The 20019-nt window shown below is 41.5% G+C and overlaps 1 protein-coding gene across 1 annotated transcript in view; it reads left to right on the plus strand.

The window, feature by feature from the left end:
- The first annotated feature begins 4591 nt into the window (after positions 1–4591).
- palm1b (paralemmin 1b) overlaps positions 4592–20019 on the plus strand; it is a 25179-nt gene continuing 9751 nt past the window's right edge. Inside the window, exons 1-3 of the mRNA XM_028566812.1 lie at positions 4592–4921; positions 18967–19009; positions 19914–19994. Of these exons, the coding sequence (XP_028422613.1) occupies positions 18968–19009; positions 19914–19994 (123 nt within the window). The 5' untranslated portion in view covers positions 4592–4921; position 18967. The remainder of the gene's footprint in view (positions 4922–18966; positions 19010–19913; positions 19995–20019) is intronic.

Consider the following 20019-nt stretch of genomic DNA (forward strand, 5'->3'; position numbering starts at 1 on the left):
AAGCCATTGAGGCATAGAGAAGACAATTGAGAAAAGGGGAAAGAATGAACAAACAAGAGGGAGTAAATGAAGGAAGGGAAGAAATAAAGGAAGGAGGGAAGGAATATACATAGATACAGGGAGTCAAAAGGGAGTCTAAGAAGGGAAGCAGCAGGATTGAATGAAGGAATGAACAAACAAGGCACAAGGACTGAAGAAATGAATGGAGGAGTGTAAAGGAAGGAAAGCAAAGAAGGAAGAAGGAAAGAAAAGAGAGAAACAAGGAGGCAAAATAATGGAAGGGATGAGGGGATGAATGGATGGGATGGAAGGAACAAAAGTGAATGAATTAGACAGGCAGGGATGTACATAATGAATGAAGGTGAAAGCCAAAAGAAAAGGATGAATGACGGGATAAATAAAAAGAGAATTGGGGAGGTGAAGCACAAGGAAACAAAAAAAGAGAGAAAAGAGGGAATGGTTAAAGGACAGGAGGAAATAAGGCGTAAGAAAAGAAAAAAAAGAGAAAAGACTAAATGAATGGAGAGGAAAAGGTCAAGTTTCAAGTGACTTTATGGCTGTGAGACAGAAGTAAAGGAGCTGTCACTCCACTGTGACTCCCAGTCGAGCCTATGAATGGATCACTGGCTTCACCACGCTACTCGCTGACCGGCATAACAGCCACCGATTAACACATTGTCACATCTGATGCCAACTTGATCCAGAAGCACCAGAGGAGGGGCATAGTGATGGCATGTGTGATAGACAGACAGAAAGACAGACAGATATTGGGAAAGAGGGAAGAAAAAGAAAATAGGAATACAGCTCCGCAGTGAGCCAAACGTGTGTGTGTGTGTGTGTGTGTGTGTGTGTGTGTGTGTGTGTGTGTGTGTGTGTGTGTGTGTGTGTGTGGGGGTGGTGGTGGGGGATGTGTGTGTGTGTGTGTGTGTGTGTGTGTGTGTGTGTGTGTGTGTGTGTGTGTGTGTGTGTGTGTGTGTGTGTGTGTGTGTGTGTGTGTGTGGAGGGGTGGTGGTGGGGGATGTGATGTGTGTGTGTGTGTGTGTGTGTGTGTGTGTGTGGGTGGGCGAATGCAGTGACGGGACCAGTGACAGTAGCGCCTCATAATGAGGCCGACACATCGGTTCACACTCACACATTTCCATTGCATGACCCTCACTACTCCCCTGTGGATTTACAGTAGCAGACTGATGCACATTTGTGTGCATATTCACAAGGACAGAACAGCATTTTTATTTTTTAGGGATTCAGACGGAGACCAAATACGCAGCTATATAGTGGCGGTATTCTGCCACCATGGAGAAAAGCACAAAGAGAAGTAAAAAAAAAAAAAAGAGAGACAGGAAGAAGGAGAGAAGAGAGGAAGGATGACAAAGTGAAGCAAATTAGACAGAGGCGAGGTAAAAGGGGTTAGAGAGAGACATTATCTTTTGATGTACACGGTGAAACTGCTCATTACTACCCAGAGCAACAAAAGTAAAGTGAAAACATTCTCCAACTCCCACACACACACACCCACAAGCACGACGGCATATAATTGAAGAGAATACAATCGACAGTAGCCCACAGAGGCACAATTGACATTTGAAAGCATACGGTGATGGAGACAGAGACTGAGGCAGGTTGACAGAGAAAGTAAAAGAGAAGTGAAACGTTTTGGCATTTTTTTGGCCCAGTGCACTGAGGATATTCTGGGATGGAGGGAACTCTTTATACTCCTTCTCCCCCCAGGTCTCAATCTGCTTTTCAGCTCCCTCCCTCAATACTTTGGTCTCTCCCTCACTCGCTCTTATCCATTCACTTTCTCGACACCCCTCCCCTGCTGTGGATTTACAACCGCCTCCTCCAAATTCCACACAGTTATTTTCATTTTGGGTAATTCTTTTTTTTTTTTAGTCCGCCCGATGTTTATTCATGACCAGGGTTCTGAGAGAGAGATAAGGAGCCAAGTGCTGAGCTGGCCCCGAGGGCTGTGAGGGCTCCAAGTCAGTCTGCGCGCACACACACACAAATACTCAAACACCCATACACATAACCACTACTGGAACACACATGCACATGTTTGCAGACATACACACGCTAACCCTCCCACAAACACACACACTGTTTTCGGTTTGTCATCATGTCCAAACTGAGGTGTTTTGCCCGTGAAACGCCACTATCGTTATCAGATTAAGAGTCCTACCAGGCTACATGTTACATGTGAGGGCCGGCTGCCTCCCTTTGCTGCTTCCTTTGCTGTTTGTTCAAAGAAAAAAACTAGTTCTTATTTTTTGAGATGTCAGTACCAAAACATGTCTGACCCTCATCAGCAGGGCTTATCATGATGTCATGACACACACACACACACACACACACACACACACACACACACACACACACACACACACACACACACACACACACACGACAAGCGAGGCTGTTTTTTGTTTTTCAAACCCACCCCCTCCTAAATTGTATTTGTATGTTGCCTACTTGGTGATTCTGCGTATGCAAGCGTGCATGAATGTGTAGACGGATTTGCAGTTCAAATGGCTAGAGGGAGAGAGCGAGATGAGAGACGTGATGCGCAGAAAGTGAGCCAGAGACACAGAGGAAATTAGTCTTTCTTTTCTTCTGTAAGAGTGGGTTAAAATCCTTCTTATTCTCCATCACCGGCTCCCAAATCTGCTCAGCCACTTTCCTACTTCCACACCTGTCTCTATAAGCACCAAGCCAATACACACCAATCTGATCCCCCTCTCTTCTGCACATTTTCCATCTTCCCAATCTAAAAAAGAGAAGAGCCAGAGACTGAGTCTGAGCTTGTGTTTGGCATGGGGGGGGAGGGGGGGTGCCTGTCAGTTTGATCACAATGGTGGAACACGCCAAGAAGAGTAGGCGATGACTAAACCATGTTGTTGTCTTTTTTTAGGAAACTGCCCTTATGGTCTACTTTTCTCTACAGTGACGAGGACGTAAACGGAGGTTAAAATGCTTGTTGTGTTCCCATAGATTAACTCCCATGACCCATAATAATTTTAATTGTTAATAGCTGATGCTACACTATATTGAGTTCTAACAACCAAATATGCACTGATTCGATGATTTGCAGGTGAAGAGACATCTTAATTTTAGATGCCTATATATAGTCACTGAAATGCTGTTGAAACAGTTATACGTAACCTGGATGCCGAAAGGAACATTTAGTCCAGTTTTAATTAGATGTCTAGATGTCTTTTGACTTGCGTATCCTCCAAATATTTCTCAATGGAAGGTGACCTTTTGTAAACGGTTCATAAGGGCCCTGAAAGCCTATTTCCTCTATCAGCTTCTTAGTATGAGAAATGGGCTCCTGCATAACCATACAGCTTCAACTTTCCATACTAAGCGATTGTTTTATATGTTATGTGAAAGGGAAATGATATAATAATAAATATTAATAATCATTGACTCACAGGGATAACTGAGGCATAAAATTCGCTGCGCATTGCATGAATACATTTGCAAAATTTGCAGAAACAAACCCACATCAACCGCATTTAATTAATAATGATTCATTTTAATGACAGAAAACCGTTTCAAGAAAATAACTAAGAAACATTTGTGACAATGTTTGTCTCTTGTAATATAGCCTATACACTCAGGCATAGCTAAAACTAATGCAGTCTAATACAACAGGGCTGCAATGAATCCTACACCTTCATGAGGTCATAATGCCCACTCATGTCATACATAAAGTCCTCTTGGAAGATTAAAAAAAACAATAAAAACTATCTCTCAACATTAGAAACCTGGAATGATGAGGGAGCATGTCTGGAACACGAGCACCACCTGCTGGATGCTGGCTGCAGGTGCAACATATTTTGGCAGCCCTGAGGTTTGCAGATGTGACAGAATAATTTGGGTCAGACAATAATAGGCGACACCAAAATTAAATTTAAATACGTCAATATATATATATATATATATATATATATATATATATATATATATATATATATATATATATATATATATATATATATATATATATATATATATATATATATATATTAATTTTTTACTGTTACATTTTGTGTATTTTCGACTCGATAAAACATTCCGAATAGATAGCCTAATCGAACATGCCCGGTTCAAAAACACCTAAGGGTGTGAAGCCATTTAGCCTCAGACCCTGAGGCTATTTATGTAACAGCATGAAATAACACATCTTTAGAAGTCTTAACACTGAGCGTTTCCGCCGCTAGATGGAGAAGTGGGGGCAGAAAAGCTGAACGAATGGTCCTTTCTCTTCTGGAAGGAGAAATGAATTTGATCCCGATTTTAGGCTGCACGTAGCCTACACCGCTCTTCTGCAGCCCTGAAGCAGACAGCCAGGTTCATTTGGACGTCATATGATAAGGCTGGAGAAGAGCCAAAGAGGGCCCCCGTTTGGAGAGGAGGACCCATATCTCAGTCAACGCGCACGGCCAGGGCCCCCTTTATCTCCAAAAGGCAGGGAGGCGTATCCTTTTGCCCTCTCCCACTCCCCTTCACATACCTCCCTCTCTCTCTCTCTCTCTCTCTCTCTCTCTCTCTCTCTCTCTCTCTCTCTCTCTCTCTCTCTCTCTCTCTCTCTCAGCCATGCACTTACTAGACTACAACCTGCTTCAGACGACGCCCCACCGCCCATGAGAATTCCACTTAGGGCAGAGCCAAGTCCGTCGTGCGTCTTTTTCGCTCGAGAGGAAACCATTGGGCTTTTATTATTGTCGGGCTGCGCGCTCAGGCTGCCCACGGCATCACCTCGGCAGTAACAGGAGGGGTGCCAGCCAGAAGAAAAAGAAGAAGAGGAGGAGGAAGAGGAAGAAGAGGAGGAGGAGAGGAAGGGGTATAGAGTATTCTGCTCAGAAAATAAACAAGAACACGTCTGTGGCGGGAAGCGAAAGGGATCTGCAACTGAGTAAGTCGTGATTTACAGTGTGCGGTGCTTATGTGCCCGTGTTTTCCTGTGGCTGACCTGCTTTTTGGTGGTTTGTCCAGCGGCGCAATATTTAAGCTTCCAGCCCGGCAGCATCCTTTTTGACTCTGGCAGGAGAGGGATGACCGAGCGGCACAGAGGGATGGAGACAAGGGGGAAATACAAATAAGGACAATATATTGGCGGTGTCTTTCTGTGCCAGTGAAATTCCTCATTGTAAACACGGCCGATCTGCGTTAATGCGAGGTTACAAATCACAAGAGGCGCAGCATCCTTAAAGGGACATAAATGCACATTTAAAATAACAAGCTCACAATAAAGTCAGGCTCTGGTTTGCAGGTGAGAAATAGAAGAAGAACAAAAATAGCTGCATGAGCATGTCATATCAACAGCTTTTATTCTATTAGATCCCCCAGCGGCCCGCTTTACTGTACTTTGAAGCCCTGATACAGTCAGGCCTACAGGTGTAACGGGACGACATGTTTACGCGAATGCCTGTAGCCTAGTATCGATCTGTTTTGCGAGGAGAGTGTTTTCAGGATGTCTGTTTTTTTTTTGTTTTTTTTAATGCCTCGACGCGACGCTCCAGTGGCGCCAGCCGTGCATGGCCGTCACTGCATGGCTGGGAGATGCTGAGTGCCTGGCTACAGGCTGTGGAGGAGAGGAGAGTAACGGGCTATTCTACGGTGTGTTGTGATGTGAGCGGTCTGCTCCAACATGGCGCGCGTGAGCTGAAAACCCCTTGGCCATTACATACTCCTGTCTGGAATTCACACTGTGCAGTGGACCAGGCAGTCGGGTTTTTATGTGTGATAGCAGAGAATGAGTCTGTGCATCCCTAACCGCCTGAGCTCCAATTCATTTCAGCTCAGGTTGCCCCTGGTGATGGAGTCAGGCTCCTGTGTCCTCCTCTCACAGTATCACGTAGGCTTTTGTGTATTCTCCTTCTGTTTCTATTCCAGTCTCTGAATAGAACAATATCAATTGAACCAACTCCGAATTTTGCTGTTGTTGTTTTTGTAATTATGTTTGATCACAGCAGGTGACACCAGACAGCGATTGTGTTGTTGTTTGGTCTCGTGTCCATTGTTTCTCTCCTTGGGTTTCTGTCCTGTGAACAGACTTCACTGTTGTGGACAACATCTTGTTGACATTGGACCACCAAGTTCATGATGACAGCATAGTCTGTAAACCAGGGGCGGAGCCAGAGGGTGGCTTCTGGGGCTCCAGCCCCGAATGTTGGAGTTTTTTTTTTTTAAATAACTTCAACTTGTGTCATTTCCCCTCAGTCCCTCTGACTGGAACTGCAGCTCAATGGAGCAACCCTATACCTATGTTATGGAACTTGTAAAAAATAGTAACATCGGATAGTTTTTGCCTCTCTTTAGGTGGCAGGAGTGAAAATGAGACATGCTCACCGTTTGTTGTGTTCAGGTTTGTGAATGATAAAGGCAGTTGGAGAACAATCAGATACAAAATAGAATGAAACAAAGCAACACATATGTGGAAAAAGCAACACAAACATCGAAAACAGGGTTAAAAGCGTCGGAAAAAGCGACAAAGATGTTGAAAAAAGTAACAAAAACATTGACAAAAAAATATATAGCTTTAAAAAAAAAAAAATTACAACTGTTATGTTTTCCCAAATGATCTACAGATCCCCCAATAAGGTTTGGGCTGAACCCCAAATGTTTACAACGTCTGCCCCTGACTGTAAACATAACACAGCCATTATATTTCTCAGAGAATTAATGTGAAAACTCGAAGTACAGACAGGACATCAACTCTGCTTTATTCATCCATGCAGCTACAGTGACACCTGTTTTTGACTCTTGTTTCATGACACTTTCTTCCGAGGCCCAGCCCAGGTGTGAATTTGAGTGTCAAATGTCCAAAAGGAGCCAAAGTGACTGGATTTCAAGTCTTAAGGGTGTGTTTTTGTAAGGTCAAGACAAGTGCAAGGAAAGATGTTTCTTTGGTGTAACGATGAGATAGAGAAGTCTTCAGCACTACACAACATGTTGGGCTCTTTGTTGCCATTTGTTTGGTATTTTTGGTCACAGTTATACTTGCATTTTAGAAATCTAGCAAAAACGCACATGATAGGATCATACTTATGATCATGAGTCATTAAACAAAATACTTATCATTATATAATGCCCTCTTTTTCAGGAGACACAACCTAGAAAACGTGAGTTAGAAATCACAGTTGCCTATGGATCATAACCTCTACTTTGTTAGATTATATGCATTAGTCTTCATTGTCCAACATAGTGGAAATTTGTCCTTCTTTATTACCGAATACAAAATACACAGTAACACAAAATGACACAAAAAAAGGAAGTGCACTGTTTGTTTGTCTGTTCTGTCATTTTATTGTATGAGCGAGACATGTTAAGTCCTCCATAGGCTTCATCCTGGCTGTGTGTGAGCTGAGGGTCTATATCCGGTTGGCTGCTCTCTGTGTTGTGTCAGCGACTGGCAGTAGAGCTGACAGCACTTGTCTTGTCCACCCAATCATCATGTGGCATTATGACTCTGGACAGCCACATTTCTGTGTGTCAGATTTTGTGTGCTTATCTGTGTGTTTGCATTTGTGCAACCTTTGTGTGTGTATTAGTCTTTGCATGTATGCCTCCCCCCCAAAAAAAGATTGTGTGTGTGTGTGTGTGTGTGTGAGTGAGAGAGAGAGAGATGAGTGTCTCCTGGCCTGACAGGCTGGGCACTGGGATGGATCTGTTTTCACCAATTTAGATAGGGGAAATGGGCTAGTAACCGGATGGTCCTTCATCCTAATCTTGGACTGTCAATGAAAAATGAGGTGAAATGTGAATGAGTTACACTCCTTACTACCAACTAACTACAGTAGCCTACTACTAAAGTGCCCTTTAGTGAGCTCTAAATATCAGAAGTCTTCAGTGAGCAGGACAGATCATATTGAGCTGCCTCTTGGAGTGAAAGTGTAAAACTGTTGCCAAAAAGAACACTCACTTACTGCCCTGATAAACAGCTTGAATAGGCAAAGTACATCCAAGTGACGTTACAGTTTTGTCGCTGACAGTAATGAAAAAAAAAAAAAAAACACCCCCAATGCTCAGTAACAGTACAGATAAGTCACACCAACATGTCATTAAAATAATCAATATCCTTATATTAACAATGGATCACATTGCTGCATGTAATGACAAACCAAAGAGAATTAGCTCCGTTCACCTTAGCACTGCAGAGCATTTAAGCATCTTTCAGCCTCATTTTTTGGGGGGTTTCCCAACCCCAAATCTTTGCTGTTTTGGTTCAGTCTCACAGCTCTCATCAACATCGTTCCACATTCAGCAGAGAGCTGTTTTAATCCGAAAAGCACCAAATGGCAGACAAACAAAGTTGGGGACTCGCTGGTGAACATAGTGCAGCATTTAGCAGTGTCAAGGTAATGGAGATCAAAACAGAGTTTAAAAGAAGAAAACCATCTCTAAATGAATGCTAAAGTTGCTCCCTATCTGCTGGATCTGTAAATAAGCACCTAACAACGAATTTTGCTAACACGTTCATCATATCAACTTGCAGTTAGTTAGTTAGTTAGTTGGTTAGTTAGTTAGGTGATAGTACCAACGTCAGTGTTGTGTTAAATGCTTGTTTCCACTGCCCCCAAGTCGTCAAAAAAAGCAGTTAATGCATTTAATGAAAATGCCAAAAAGTAACTTCTACATTATAAGTGACAGAAAACACCTCATGTTCTTTATTTATCACATATTACTACCAACTGCTAATGCATGACTGCAATTTGCTAGTATTTCAGTGGCAGAGCTGGTTGGTTCAACATCATTACCAGAGGACAGCAGGCCTCTCACGGGTTCACATCCTGCCGTGAGCGAGTAGCCCCAGAGTGATAGATATTGCCAATTATCCTCCATGACCTTGCTGTCATTAAGAAACCATTTATGCATTGGTTATAAAAATCAGCACGGTATTCAAGAAAAATGAATGTCATGCATTACAGAAGCCCTCGCGGTTACTGTTTTGTGCTAAAAGATGGTATTGTAGGGAAAAAGAGGAAGTGGAAGTGAAAGCTTGCTCAGCAAGCATGCATATAAGGAGTAACATCTGGGCAGATAGTAGACATGGGAGCTATTATTTGATAAAGTGATGCAATCCACCTGGCCCTTTCTGTCTCTATGGGTTTTTCTTCTCTTTCTATTAATCTCTGCCTCCTCTTTTCCTCCTGGATAGTCACTTTTTAAAATTTTCTTTCTGACTATCTATCTCAAACCCTTCTCCTTGCTGCTTTGTCATGACAGATAAGGCGAAAGAGGATTTGTTTTTTCCACTCTCTTCCCAGCAGATCGTCTGTCTTCTGATAAACTGTAATTTTTAGACACAAAGTCATTTTAATCTCAGAGGGAAATGTGCTCAGTGGTGTGTGTGTGTCTCTTATGCACCCCTCCCAAAACATGTGCACACCCACACGCTCATATGACGATCACCAGTGTTGTTGCAAAGATGATATCAAAAGCACTATTGATAAGCGGCAGGGAGAATGCATCCCTCTTTTTGCACTGTAGATAACCTGAAACTAACACCACACACACACACACACACACACACACACACACACACACACACATGCACACACACACACACACACACACACACACACACACACACACACACACACACACACACACACACTCCCATCTGGTTTAAGGGGAAGGAGGAGATGGAATAGTAGGTCTTGTTTTTTATAATCCCAGAAGAGATTAGACAGGGTGATATTGGACAAACATACTTAGCATAAACAATTCCTGAGCCTCTTGAGGGCCTTAAGTGGGGATTGGGACCTTGCCATAAGGGAAGGCACCTATTTGGCCTAATGGTTCCTGTGTTAACGTTGAGAGGCTGCTCCAGTAATGCAAGTCCATAGGCTTCCTATATCCGGCTATATAGAGTTTACTGATTGACCTGAGGGTGGACCAGGACACAGGAGACTGTCCACTATAGAAATGGACTGTCTTGTCTGTAAACGTAAAAGCAGTTCTGTCAGCAGGTCATGTTAATGCTAATGTTTGTACATTATTCCCGCAGAAAGATGCAGCCTAAGGGAAAAGTCAATAATTACAACCACCAACCCATTTACGCATTCCACTTCTGGAAATATGTTTAAGCCCTAGAGCTGAAAGGATTAGTCGACTAACCAATTAGTCGATGAAAAGAAAAATAATAGCCTATTTTGACTACTATTTATAGTAGTCAAAGTAATTGATTCATCGTTAAAGTAATTTTTTTCATGCAAAAATGTCAGAAAATACTGTTTTCAGCCTCTCAAATATTAAGATGTCCTTGTTTTATATCATATTAAACTGAATATCTTTAGTTTAGGGCTGACATTGCTTTGGACTTGCAAAAGTGGGATGGACGTTAGTCACTATTTTCTGACATTTTATAGACAGTTAGTATAATCTAGAAAATAATCTGCAGATGAATCTGTAATGAAAGTAATTGTTAGTTGCAGCCCTAATAGTTAAATACACGAGTAGGCATTTTGTAGCATTTATGTGCAACATATTTATAATCTACCAACATTCCTAATTAGCTATATCCACATTAGGATTTCCCAAGATTTTTTTATTGCAATGCCTATACATGCATTCATATTAAATCATGTGAGAGCATTCAAGGGGAACACTGTCACAATGTCTGCCTCTGTTGTATTTATCCTTGTTCATTCTGCCTCTGTGCCGGTTAATTGCCATTTCTCTACCTGTCCACCAGATGCCCTCAGACTTTTCCACCTGTCCCCTTGACCTGACTCCCACATCCAGACACTCCCTCTCCCCCTGCAGTAACCCCTTTCCTGCCATTCCCCACCCACCTGATCCCCATTTCCCTATTTAGTCTTGCGGCATATATACGAGCCCGTTTCCACCTGCACTTTGTCAGATTGTCTTTTTTTGCCTTTGTAAGTCTTTCCTTTTGCCTGTCTGAGCCACACACTGATGATTCTCCACCTAACCCCTTTGGATAAGTTTGCCTGTTTTGATTCCCTTGCTGCTTGGTTCAAGTTTGCTGTTATTTCTGAGCTGTTACACACATTGTACAAAATCCAGTTGCTCTTGTGTAGCTGTTCCGTGAGAAGCAGAAGCAGAGAGATTGACCCTTTTTTCTGGAGCACCCATATTCAAGCCGTTTGGTCGAGTTGTAGAACTGCTGTTCTCGATCTGAAGTGTTTCTGTTCTAAAGTGACCTGTTGCTCACTTTGTATAGGGCATACAATCAATGATTTTATCAACTAATCTTGCAATTATTTCATTGGTTCATCAATTTGTCATTTAGTCTATTAAATGTCTGAAAGCAAGTGGACAAATCCCCATCCACCATCATTTCAAACAGCCTAGGCTGTGGCTTATTGAACTGACTAAAACCCTAAAAAGATCTTGATGCTCTTGTCATATCCTATCATATATTACACGAGCATCAAGTTCTTGACTAATCAATACCAATTAATTGGTTCTGCTCTATATAGCAGTAAGGCTAGTGAATGCATCCCTATCGTTTGCAGTTTTTATTGTTTTATTCTGCTCTGTTTGTTCTCTTTTAGCAGCTTTGTGATGTTGCTATACGCAACCAAATCTTTAACCATGCAGGTTATCTGTCAATTTATACTGACTTCTGCTCTTGTGTCCAGAAGCTCACAAACTTCTGCATCTGTTGTCTTTGGCGAGACTTTGCTCACTCCCTACTAAAAATACACAGCTTGTAAATCAGAACAGATTGTTTACCAGGTGGGAAGCTAAAGGGCCTTTACATCACTCTCAGCCATGTTGGCTGTCGTTCCACCTGGGATGGGAGAAAAATGTGCTGTGGTTTATTGGCATTTCTTTAAACCAATCACAATCGTCATGGGTGGCGCTAAGAGCCGGATGGAGCCCAGGTGCCGCTGTAAAATAGCCTCGGGAAGGAACTGGTTTTGGTGGAACATGTGTATGTTCAAAAGTTGTTTTAGTCGTGCAACAGAAGACTCAGATTGGACAGATAGTCTAGCTAGCTGTCTGGATTTACCCTGCAGAGATCTGAGGAGCAGTTAACCATAGTCCTCATAAATCCACAGGAGTTTAAAATTCCAACAAAAAAAAGAAAGCGGAAGGTAACGGACATCCGGCCAAAAAGAAGGACATCCGCAACGGAACAATCCCGGAAGTGGAACGTCGTGGGTATAGACTACTAATTTTTTTAACTTTCCGAGACCAATAATCCGACAATCAGGCCCACTCTATGCGTTGATTTCTCCGGTGTGTAGAGGTGACAAAGTGGGCTGGATTTGTTTTTTTCTCTGAAGCTCTTTTTTTTCATTCTTTACACTTCTATTTCCCTTTTGTGTGCACGACAAATGACACCAACATTATAAATTCTTTCAAGCAAAGATGGTTCAAAACTGTGTACCATGATCCACATATTTAAAAAATGATCATGGCTTGTCCCTCTGATGATGGCAAGCTTTTCATCCCACCTTAAAGTGTGGCTGGAACAGCTATAGATACAAATTTCCTTCAGATGTAGTCAGACAAAGGTAGCTACATTTCCAGCTATGCAACTGCAATTTAAAAACGCTTCACTATTGCTGCCCGCACAAAGACCCTGGTCAATGGTTGTCAAAAGCGGGCATGGTTGTTTGCTTGTCAGAAAGTTACACAAATCAGGTGATGCAGACTATCCCTTGCTGAAAGTAAAACTGGATCTTTTTACCATTTTCAAACTGTCCACACAACACTGAAGAAACAGACCTGTGTATTTGCCTTCAAGGGTCTTTGCACCGATTTTACACATCCAAATCATTTCAGTAGTCATGGACAGTACTACACAACCTGTGAAAACGTTTAGGGTTAGGGTTACACGCAAAGGCTGTGTACAAACTGGGTCCATGGAATTTGCCGGGCAGGGTGTCTTGCTATTTATAACGCTATTTACTGTAGGTGTATTATGGGTATTGTCGAGGAGCTTGACCAATGTTAAGAACTACAGTAAATCTCAAGATAGCCTCTGCTTCTTTATTCTTTTTTTTTTTTTACGAATCCCCGAATCCCAAAATAACTTTTTTGATAGTTCCTCTTTGTTAACTTGCATCAAGGTAATCATTTCATAGAAAATAATTGACAGAAAAACTGACTGTCATTTCTTTCTGACCTCCAGATCCCACCCCATGTGCCTCAGTCTGTGTGCGGCTTCTCATTTGTCTTCTTACACAGTATGTCACTCTCCTCTGTGCTGACAGAGCTGTTATTTATGGGGGACCTTTGGTGGTGAAAGGAGATTTCCCCTCTGACCCCTGGAATACTAACATGTGACCTCAGCGGACGTCCTCGAGTTTTTATTGGCACTGCGCTGTTTATGTTTGGCAGAATGTGTGTTATGCCTCAGATAGAAGAGAGCTGCATGTGTGGTGGTGGAGGAGTCGTGGTGTGGGTATCGGCCTGGGACGAGTGCGTGCATGCATGTGTGCGTGCGTGCGTGTGTGTGGCCAGGGCAGAAAGGCAGGGAGGACTTGTTGTCCCTGGCTGAAGGAAGGAAACTGTGGAAGTGGGGAGTAGAGCGAAGGAGAAATAAGTGCCACTCCAACTCAGTGAATGTGAAGGGGATTGGAGATTAGTTTCCTCTTCCAGACTCTCTCAGTTTTCTAATGCAGGGCCTGGGTCATTAAGCTCAAGAGTGATTTTCACAGTCATCATTCTTTTTGTCATCTTTTCTTTGTGTGTGTGTGTGTATGTGTGTGTGTGTGTGTGTCACACTTTTTCATTCAGGAATAGCCAGATATTACTATCTTGTTCACATCTGGGATCTTCCCAGATTTTAAGTAATATGAAGTAATTAGTGATTCAATTTGACCTATATATGTTTTTTTTACATGTTTTCCTGCCTCTCAATTCCATCTGTTTTCTACACAGGAGTTATTTGTGTGAGTGTATTTGTGTGTGAAACGATTAGATGCCATTTTATGCTGGCATAATGGCTTCGTAATATCAGTTAAAAGGTTCTTGCTGCTATGAATGAACACCTCACTTATTTTCCTTTCACAAGGCAAGAAGGGCTTTATTGAAATAGGTCATTAGAATCTGCATGCCAATATTGTATAACTGGAACCATTAGAGGCTATTTTCAAGATTATTTGTTGTCATTTGGAATGTTATATGAATATTGTAAAATGAGTTTCTCTCATTTTCTTTCTGTTTGGCTACTTGTCTCCTCTGCTTGTTTGGCTTGATAACATACCTGTTGCTCTCACTGTAAGCTTTTGCCTCTCTATTCTCTGATCAGTAAAGGAGAAGCTTCCTAATTGGCCAACAAGCTTTCAACTGTTCTTCATGTAGAGTATGTGGTGCAGGGACATTTCAGAGTTCTTGCTCGGTATTCAAATCAGTGTAAAATACAGTTATGGTTTAGTTTAAAGGATTATTAAGCTGGGGATATTCTATGTTTGCCACAGTCAACCAATTCCATAAAAACAATAATACTCTCTCAACCTTTGTGGCTTTCAGCCCTAAGCCCATTCATTTCCACTGAATCAACATCTTTAAAAACATCAAACATGTCATGAACATATACTTTTTTTATTTCTTTTTTGAAGCTAAATCATTTTATCAAACATCTGGGCACTGTAGTTTTGTAGTCAGTTCTTTTGTGAGATTTGTTGACATTAAGAAAAATATAGAATATGTCTTTTCATTCTTTTTCGCCCCATATGGTTGCAACGTTGAAGGTGTTAGGTCAATTCAGACATTGTGCATTGAAGTGTTTACTATCTAATGAAGCACAGATGCTTTAACAACAAGCTTAAAAAAAAACATTATCTGTGTGCATCATGATCGTGGGAGGCAGGATCAGAATCAGTCCAATTCCAGGTTGCCGTGGTGTTTGTTTAAGATAATCCTAGATTAGTGGTGATGAGACCTGCCCTCCCCCGACAGATAGACACATAGATGGCCCGTTACTGACACAGAGTCACACCGTGTGACTCGTCTAACTGTACGGCTCAGTACAGCGTGTACTTGCTGACCTTTTTACTCCCAGACTGTGTAGCGTAAATAATGAATACAAAGACTCTTAACCCAATTTTTGAAACAAATCAGTGCAATTGGCTGTGGTGAACTTGGTTCCTTTACAAAAACAATCTTTCCAAAGTGATGTTTTTGATACAGCAAGGACAATCATTTTGCAGAATGAAAGTGAAATATATGATGCTATAATGAACCCAAACCAGCGTTGTTGTAGGAGAGGAGATATCTCATTTGGGTTTGGTGGAAAACCCAAATAAAAAATAAAAAATATTTCACCTTGGAATGGAGTGTTTTAACCATGATATCGCTAAACAAAGATGCTCAGCAGGATTATCATTCATTTATCTCCATGCGCATTAAAATAATCACTTTTAGGCCATTTCATTTTTGATGGAGAGTGTTTAAAGAGACTGCTGGTGCCAGAGGACCGTGATGCTATTAGAAGAGGATGCTGGTGCTCTGTGCAGTTAATGTGTTCCTGGAAACGCTACAGCAGCAGTGCACTCAACAGGGAATAGAGCTGGTCATTAGTCCGTTTCCCTGACTTCTTCTGTCGTGCACCTGCCTTGACATATTGACAAAAACATCCCTAGTTTTAGTCTGTTGTTTGTATCCAAGTCTGCCGGCTAAGACCACTTTTTCTCTGAGCCCTGTCTGACTGATAATGTTGATCTATTATATTTATCGGTCTCAATATGTTTCTTCTGGCTTGTCTGTGAGCAACTGCCGGCCTCCCTGGAAGGATGTCATCCTTTCTCAGCCATAAATGTAATTACTCTTCTAACCACACTGCAAAGATGCCTGTATTTGTGTCTGCTTTCCTTTCTCCTTGTTTGTCCATAATTCATGAGAGAGGCAGCAGGACATAGACCCACAATGTTCCAACACGGTGGACATATTTTTTTTCTCCGATATATCTTAAAAATTCATTACAGCTGTAGCCTAGAGGTTAGAGAGGCAGGGCTAGCATTTAAATTTAGGTTTGAATGTTGGGGCAAGCTTGGAAAATCTGAGCACTTAACTCCCAATTGGTCCAGTGGACATCTGTTGTTAACTTTGGCATGAACTGGATAGTTTTGATCACAACTCACAACTAGATTTTCCACTGTCACTGAGGATTGATCGTTTTAGGTGCATGGAACCTCCGCAGCACCAAAACCAGATGTTCTTCAAAGTAAAGTATTGTAAAACTCAGGTTTAGTATCAGCCTTGGTATCAAAACATGTCAAACATTACCCAGCTCTAATTAGATGCTCATAAATGGCTCTGGAACAAGTGTTCAACATTGTCTATAAGCATTAACACTTACATACAACATACAACCTACAGTTTCAACTTGCATATTAAAATTATGTTGACATAACTCTAAAGATTTTGGCTAATTACACTGACAAAACACAGTAGTAGCTGGAAAATTAAAAGTATGTCAAGTTGACTTAAAGATGTAAATAAATATTTTGTGTTTAATAAACCAAAAAAATGAATCTATGCTGTGTATCCCCTGTTAATATTACATAGAATTCGGTATTCAAAAAAACACAAATGATGTGGTTAAAAAAAGTTCTGTTGAAGTTGAGAGCCATGTGACACTTATTTTGTGTCAGGTGTACATAACCCTCACGTTACTATACTGGGATGTTTTATTGCCCAAGCTGTTGCCAATAACATTTTGAGTAGCGTGAGCCAATTGGGATTTACACTGTAAGCTGGTATATTTAAGGGGAAGAAGTGTCCTGCATTTTCACAGCTGATGTATCCAACAGAGCTTATTACAGTAACATTACAGTAATTGAAAAACATGTGACTCCTTCTGCCAGCGCCTCCGGTCTCCATGCAGTTTGCGCCTGTCATAGCTACAGTATGCTGTGGGTGTGTTCTGCCTCGACTCTGCTGATGCTCACACGTGACCTTTCCCAGGTCAGGATGGTCAGCCGGTGCTTCCAGGCCTCCTTCATACCCCTGGTGAACTGATCCAGAGGTGTGTCCCCACGATGCTTAGTCAGCTAACTGCCCTGCTTCCACTGTAACCTGAGGGCTGGGAAGGGAAGGAGATTTAAGGGAGAAAATAAGTTAGAAAACACTGTCAGCGCACAACATAAACAGTACCTGAATGGAGGTCTTAACAACATAATGTAGTTTTGATTTTGGAGCTGTATTATATTATTGATTAATGAATTTGATAGTGATGGCTTCTCTTATTCAGTCTCATTTCACTCAGTGCATCCCCAGATTTGTTTTTAGTGTTCTTCCTGTTGGTGCTGGATCAGGAAAAGCAAAATAATGTATCTAGACAGTACTGTGTGTGTGTGTGTGTGTGTGTGTGTGTGTGTGTGTGTGTGTGTGTGTGCGTGTGTGTGTGCGTGTGCGTGTGTGTGCGGTTGATCAGATGATTGTGGTTTTAATTTTTCTCCAAAGCGTCTCCATGTGATGGTGATGTGGCTTGGTGAAAGAGAGCAGTGTGGTGTTTGAATATGTAGTGTGTGCATGAATCCTGCATATTACAGAGTATCCTTCCATAACCCTAACCCCTGAGGTTTTTAGTGAGTCCTGCAGCTTCTGTGATTGGATAGTGGACTTACAGGCGTGACAGAACATGTATGCTTCTTTATGTTTTGAAAGGAGCCAGTGTTGCATTGCATGCCTTTTGTGTGGCAAAGGCATGCAAGAAAGTGTGGCAACTAGGCCAACCTGAAGGCCAGATAGGAATGATTTGCTGTATTAATATGCTCACAATTCAAGCTTTGTGAGTATTTAGTTGGGAATGATGAATCAAATGATGCAAGCAAGTTAACAGTGGGTGTCCTGGCCACTCATCAGGAGGAGTGACATAATCAAATAGTTTTAACACATTTTACTGGCACTGGGTGGGGAGTTTTGTAGAGTTGTTGTAGTAAAGTTGTTTTGTAAGAGTTTAGTTTGGACCATCGGAGAGTAATTAGAATCCCATATGTGTTGTGATTTCAGGCTGGAAAAGGCACACTGCTGCTAAGATGTTGTGATCACTTAGTGTGCTTCATGCATCGCCTCCAATATGTAACAAGCTAATGTTTTGGGCTACATTGCTTATCTCATTCCAGCCACACTATAAAGTTTCCAGAGGTCTTATACGTATTATAGCAAAATGGAGGACTGCAACTATGTTCGTTATGGATTGTTTTGCATTTGATTTGTCAAGTAATCAATTAATCGTTTGGTCTATAAAAACATACAAAATACAAAATGTCCATCACAGTTTCCCAGAGTCCACGTTGATGTCTTCAAATGTCTTATGTGTGACTAACAATTCAAAGCCCAAAGGTATTCACTTTACAATGATATAAAACAAAGAAAAGTGCCAAGTCTTCACAATTCAAAAGCTGGAACGACGACATTTGTTTGACATTTGTGCTTCAAGGATTGATCAATAATCAAAATAATTGACACTTATATTACTGTTGATTAATGTATAGATTAATTAACTAATTGTTTCAGCTTTAATCTTAATTTTGGTCAATTCACTTTAGGTTTAAAAAAAAATAGAGAGGTCGTGAACAATTTCCTACTTGGAAGAGAACATGTCAGCCATTAACTACAGAAAAAAATGTATCAAACTTGATATATGATTTTTGAGAAGGCATGTCTGATATCTTTGTCCCATCTCAGTGGAGATAGAGTGGCAGTCCTTTTACTCTTTCTTCAGCTCTGCATCTGTCCATCCTCCATCCCGGAGCTCTGGTCTGGAACCTATTAAAGCAGGAATCTCCAGCAGCGCCCTGCTAGCGCATTAGCATGCCTTCCCCAACTCTCCCTAACAGGAAAGAGACACTGATTTAGTGCGAGCAGACAGATATTTAACCTCAGTCACCGGGAAGTCTTTGGAAGTTAATGGCTGGTGAGGGAATGCTAGTCACTGTGTGCCATGTCTGATGCTGGTGGTCATGTGTGGCTAAAAAAAAAAAAAACACTCTCTTTCTGCCTCTATCTGACTCTCTTTTTTTCCTCCAGGATGGCTGAGGTGTCACAAGAGGAGAAACTCCAGGCCATCGCTGTAAGTTATTTGTCTCTTCTTTTCTTTCTGCACACACACACACATACACACACACACACACACACACATACAGTGCACACTAATGGCTGTGGAAACAACAAATCATTGCAGCTTGTCAGGGTCTGACCGCCCTCTTATTGAGTCTTGACTCATGACTTTTAGATCCTGAGAATGCGTTGACCCATTAGAGATCCATCCAATCTCTATTGGTCTTTCATCCTTTCAGTCTGTTTTATCTTCTCTCTCTTTGTCTTTTCATACACACAATATCTAGGTTTCTACCCAGTATAATTATGTATGGCAGACCCAGTTACTGAAGCGCGTTGAAATTTGGTTTGTTGGGACTGGTTTTACAATCCACTAATTAAAAATCATTAGACAGAAATTGAATCCGAACATACTGAAACATCCAACCTTTGAAATATATGTCAGAAGAAATGGCCTCCATAGAAGGTACTTAATGTAGTATGATAAATATAACTTTTATTGTCAACATTAGGATTGCAACACTTTTTCGAACATTTTCCTGTAATGGACTTGGCATATTGAGTCAACAATATGTGCCTATAAATATATAGTACATACAGTACCTGTACACCAGCTTCCATCTCTTTCTCTCTCACTCTTTTTCAGACACAAGTAATTACATTGACTGACACATAATGTACTCAGTCAGCAAAAGTTACCCTTAAATCATCTGCACTACCATTAAAGACTAGGGCTGAGTATGTTTTGATATCGATGTCGATATGATCCTTGAGTTTAAGTTCTAATACCTGATGCATTGATGCCCAGCCCTATTAAGGACGCAGTGTGGTGTTCATTAAAAACATCTGTTTCATAATGTTCTTAGTATTGTTTTGTGCAGAGTAATTGTAATGTGTGTGTGTGTGTGTTGTAACAGGAGAAAAGGAAGAGGCAGGCAGAGATTGAAAACAAGAGGAGGCAGCTGGATGATGACCGACGACAACTCCAGCATCTCAAGGTACACACACACTCACTTCCACATA

This window comes from Perca flavescens, chromosome 20 (genome assembly GCF_004354835.1).
Source record: "Perca flavescens isolate YP-PL-M2 chromosome 20, PFLA_1.0, whole genome shotgun sequence".
In the NCBI taxonomy this organism is placed as follows: Eukaryota; Metazoa; Chordata; class Actinopteri; order Perciformes; family Percidae; genus Perca; species Perca flavescens.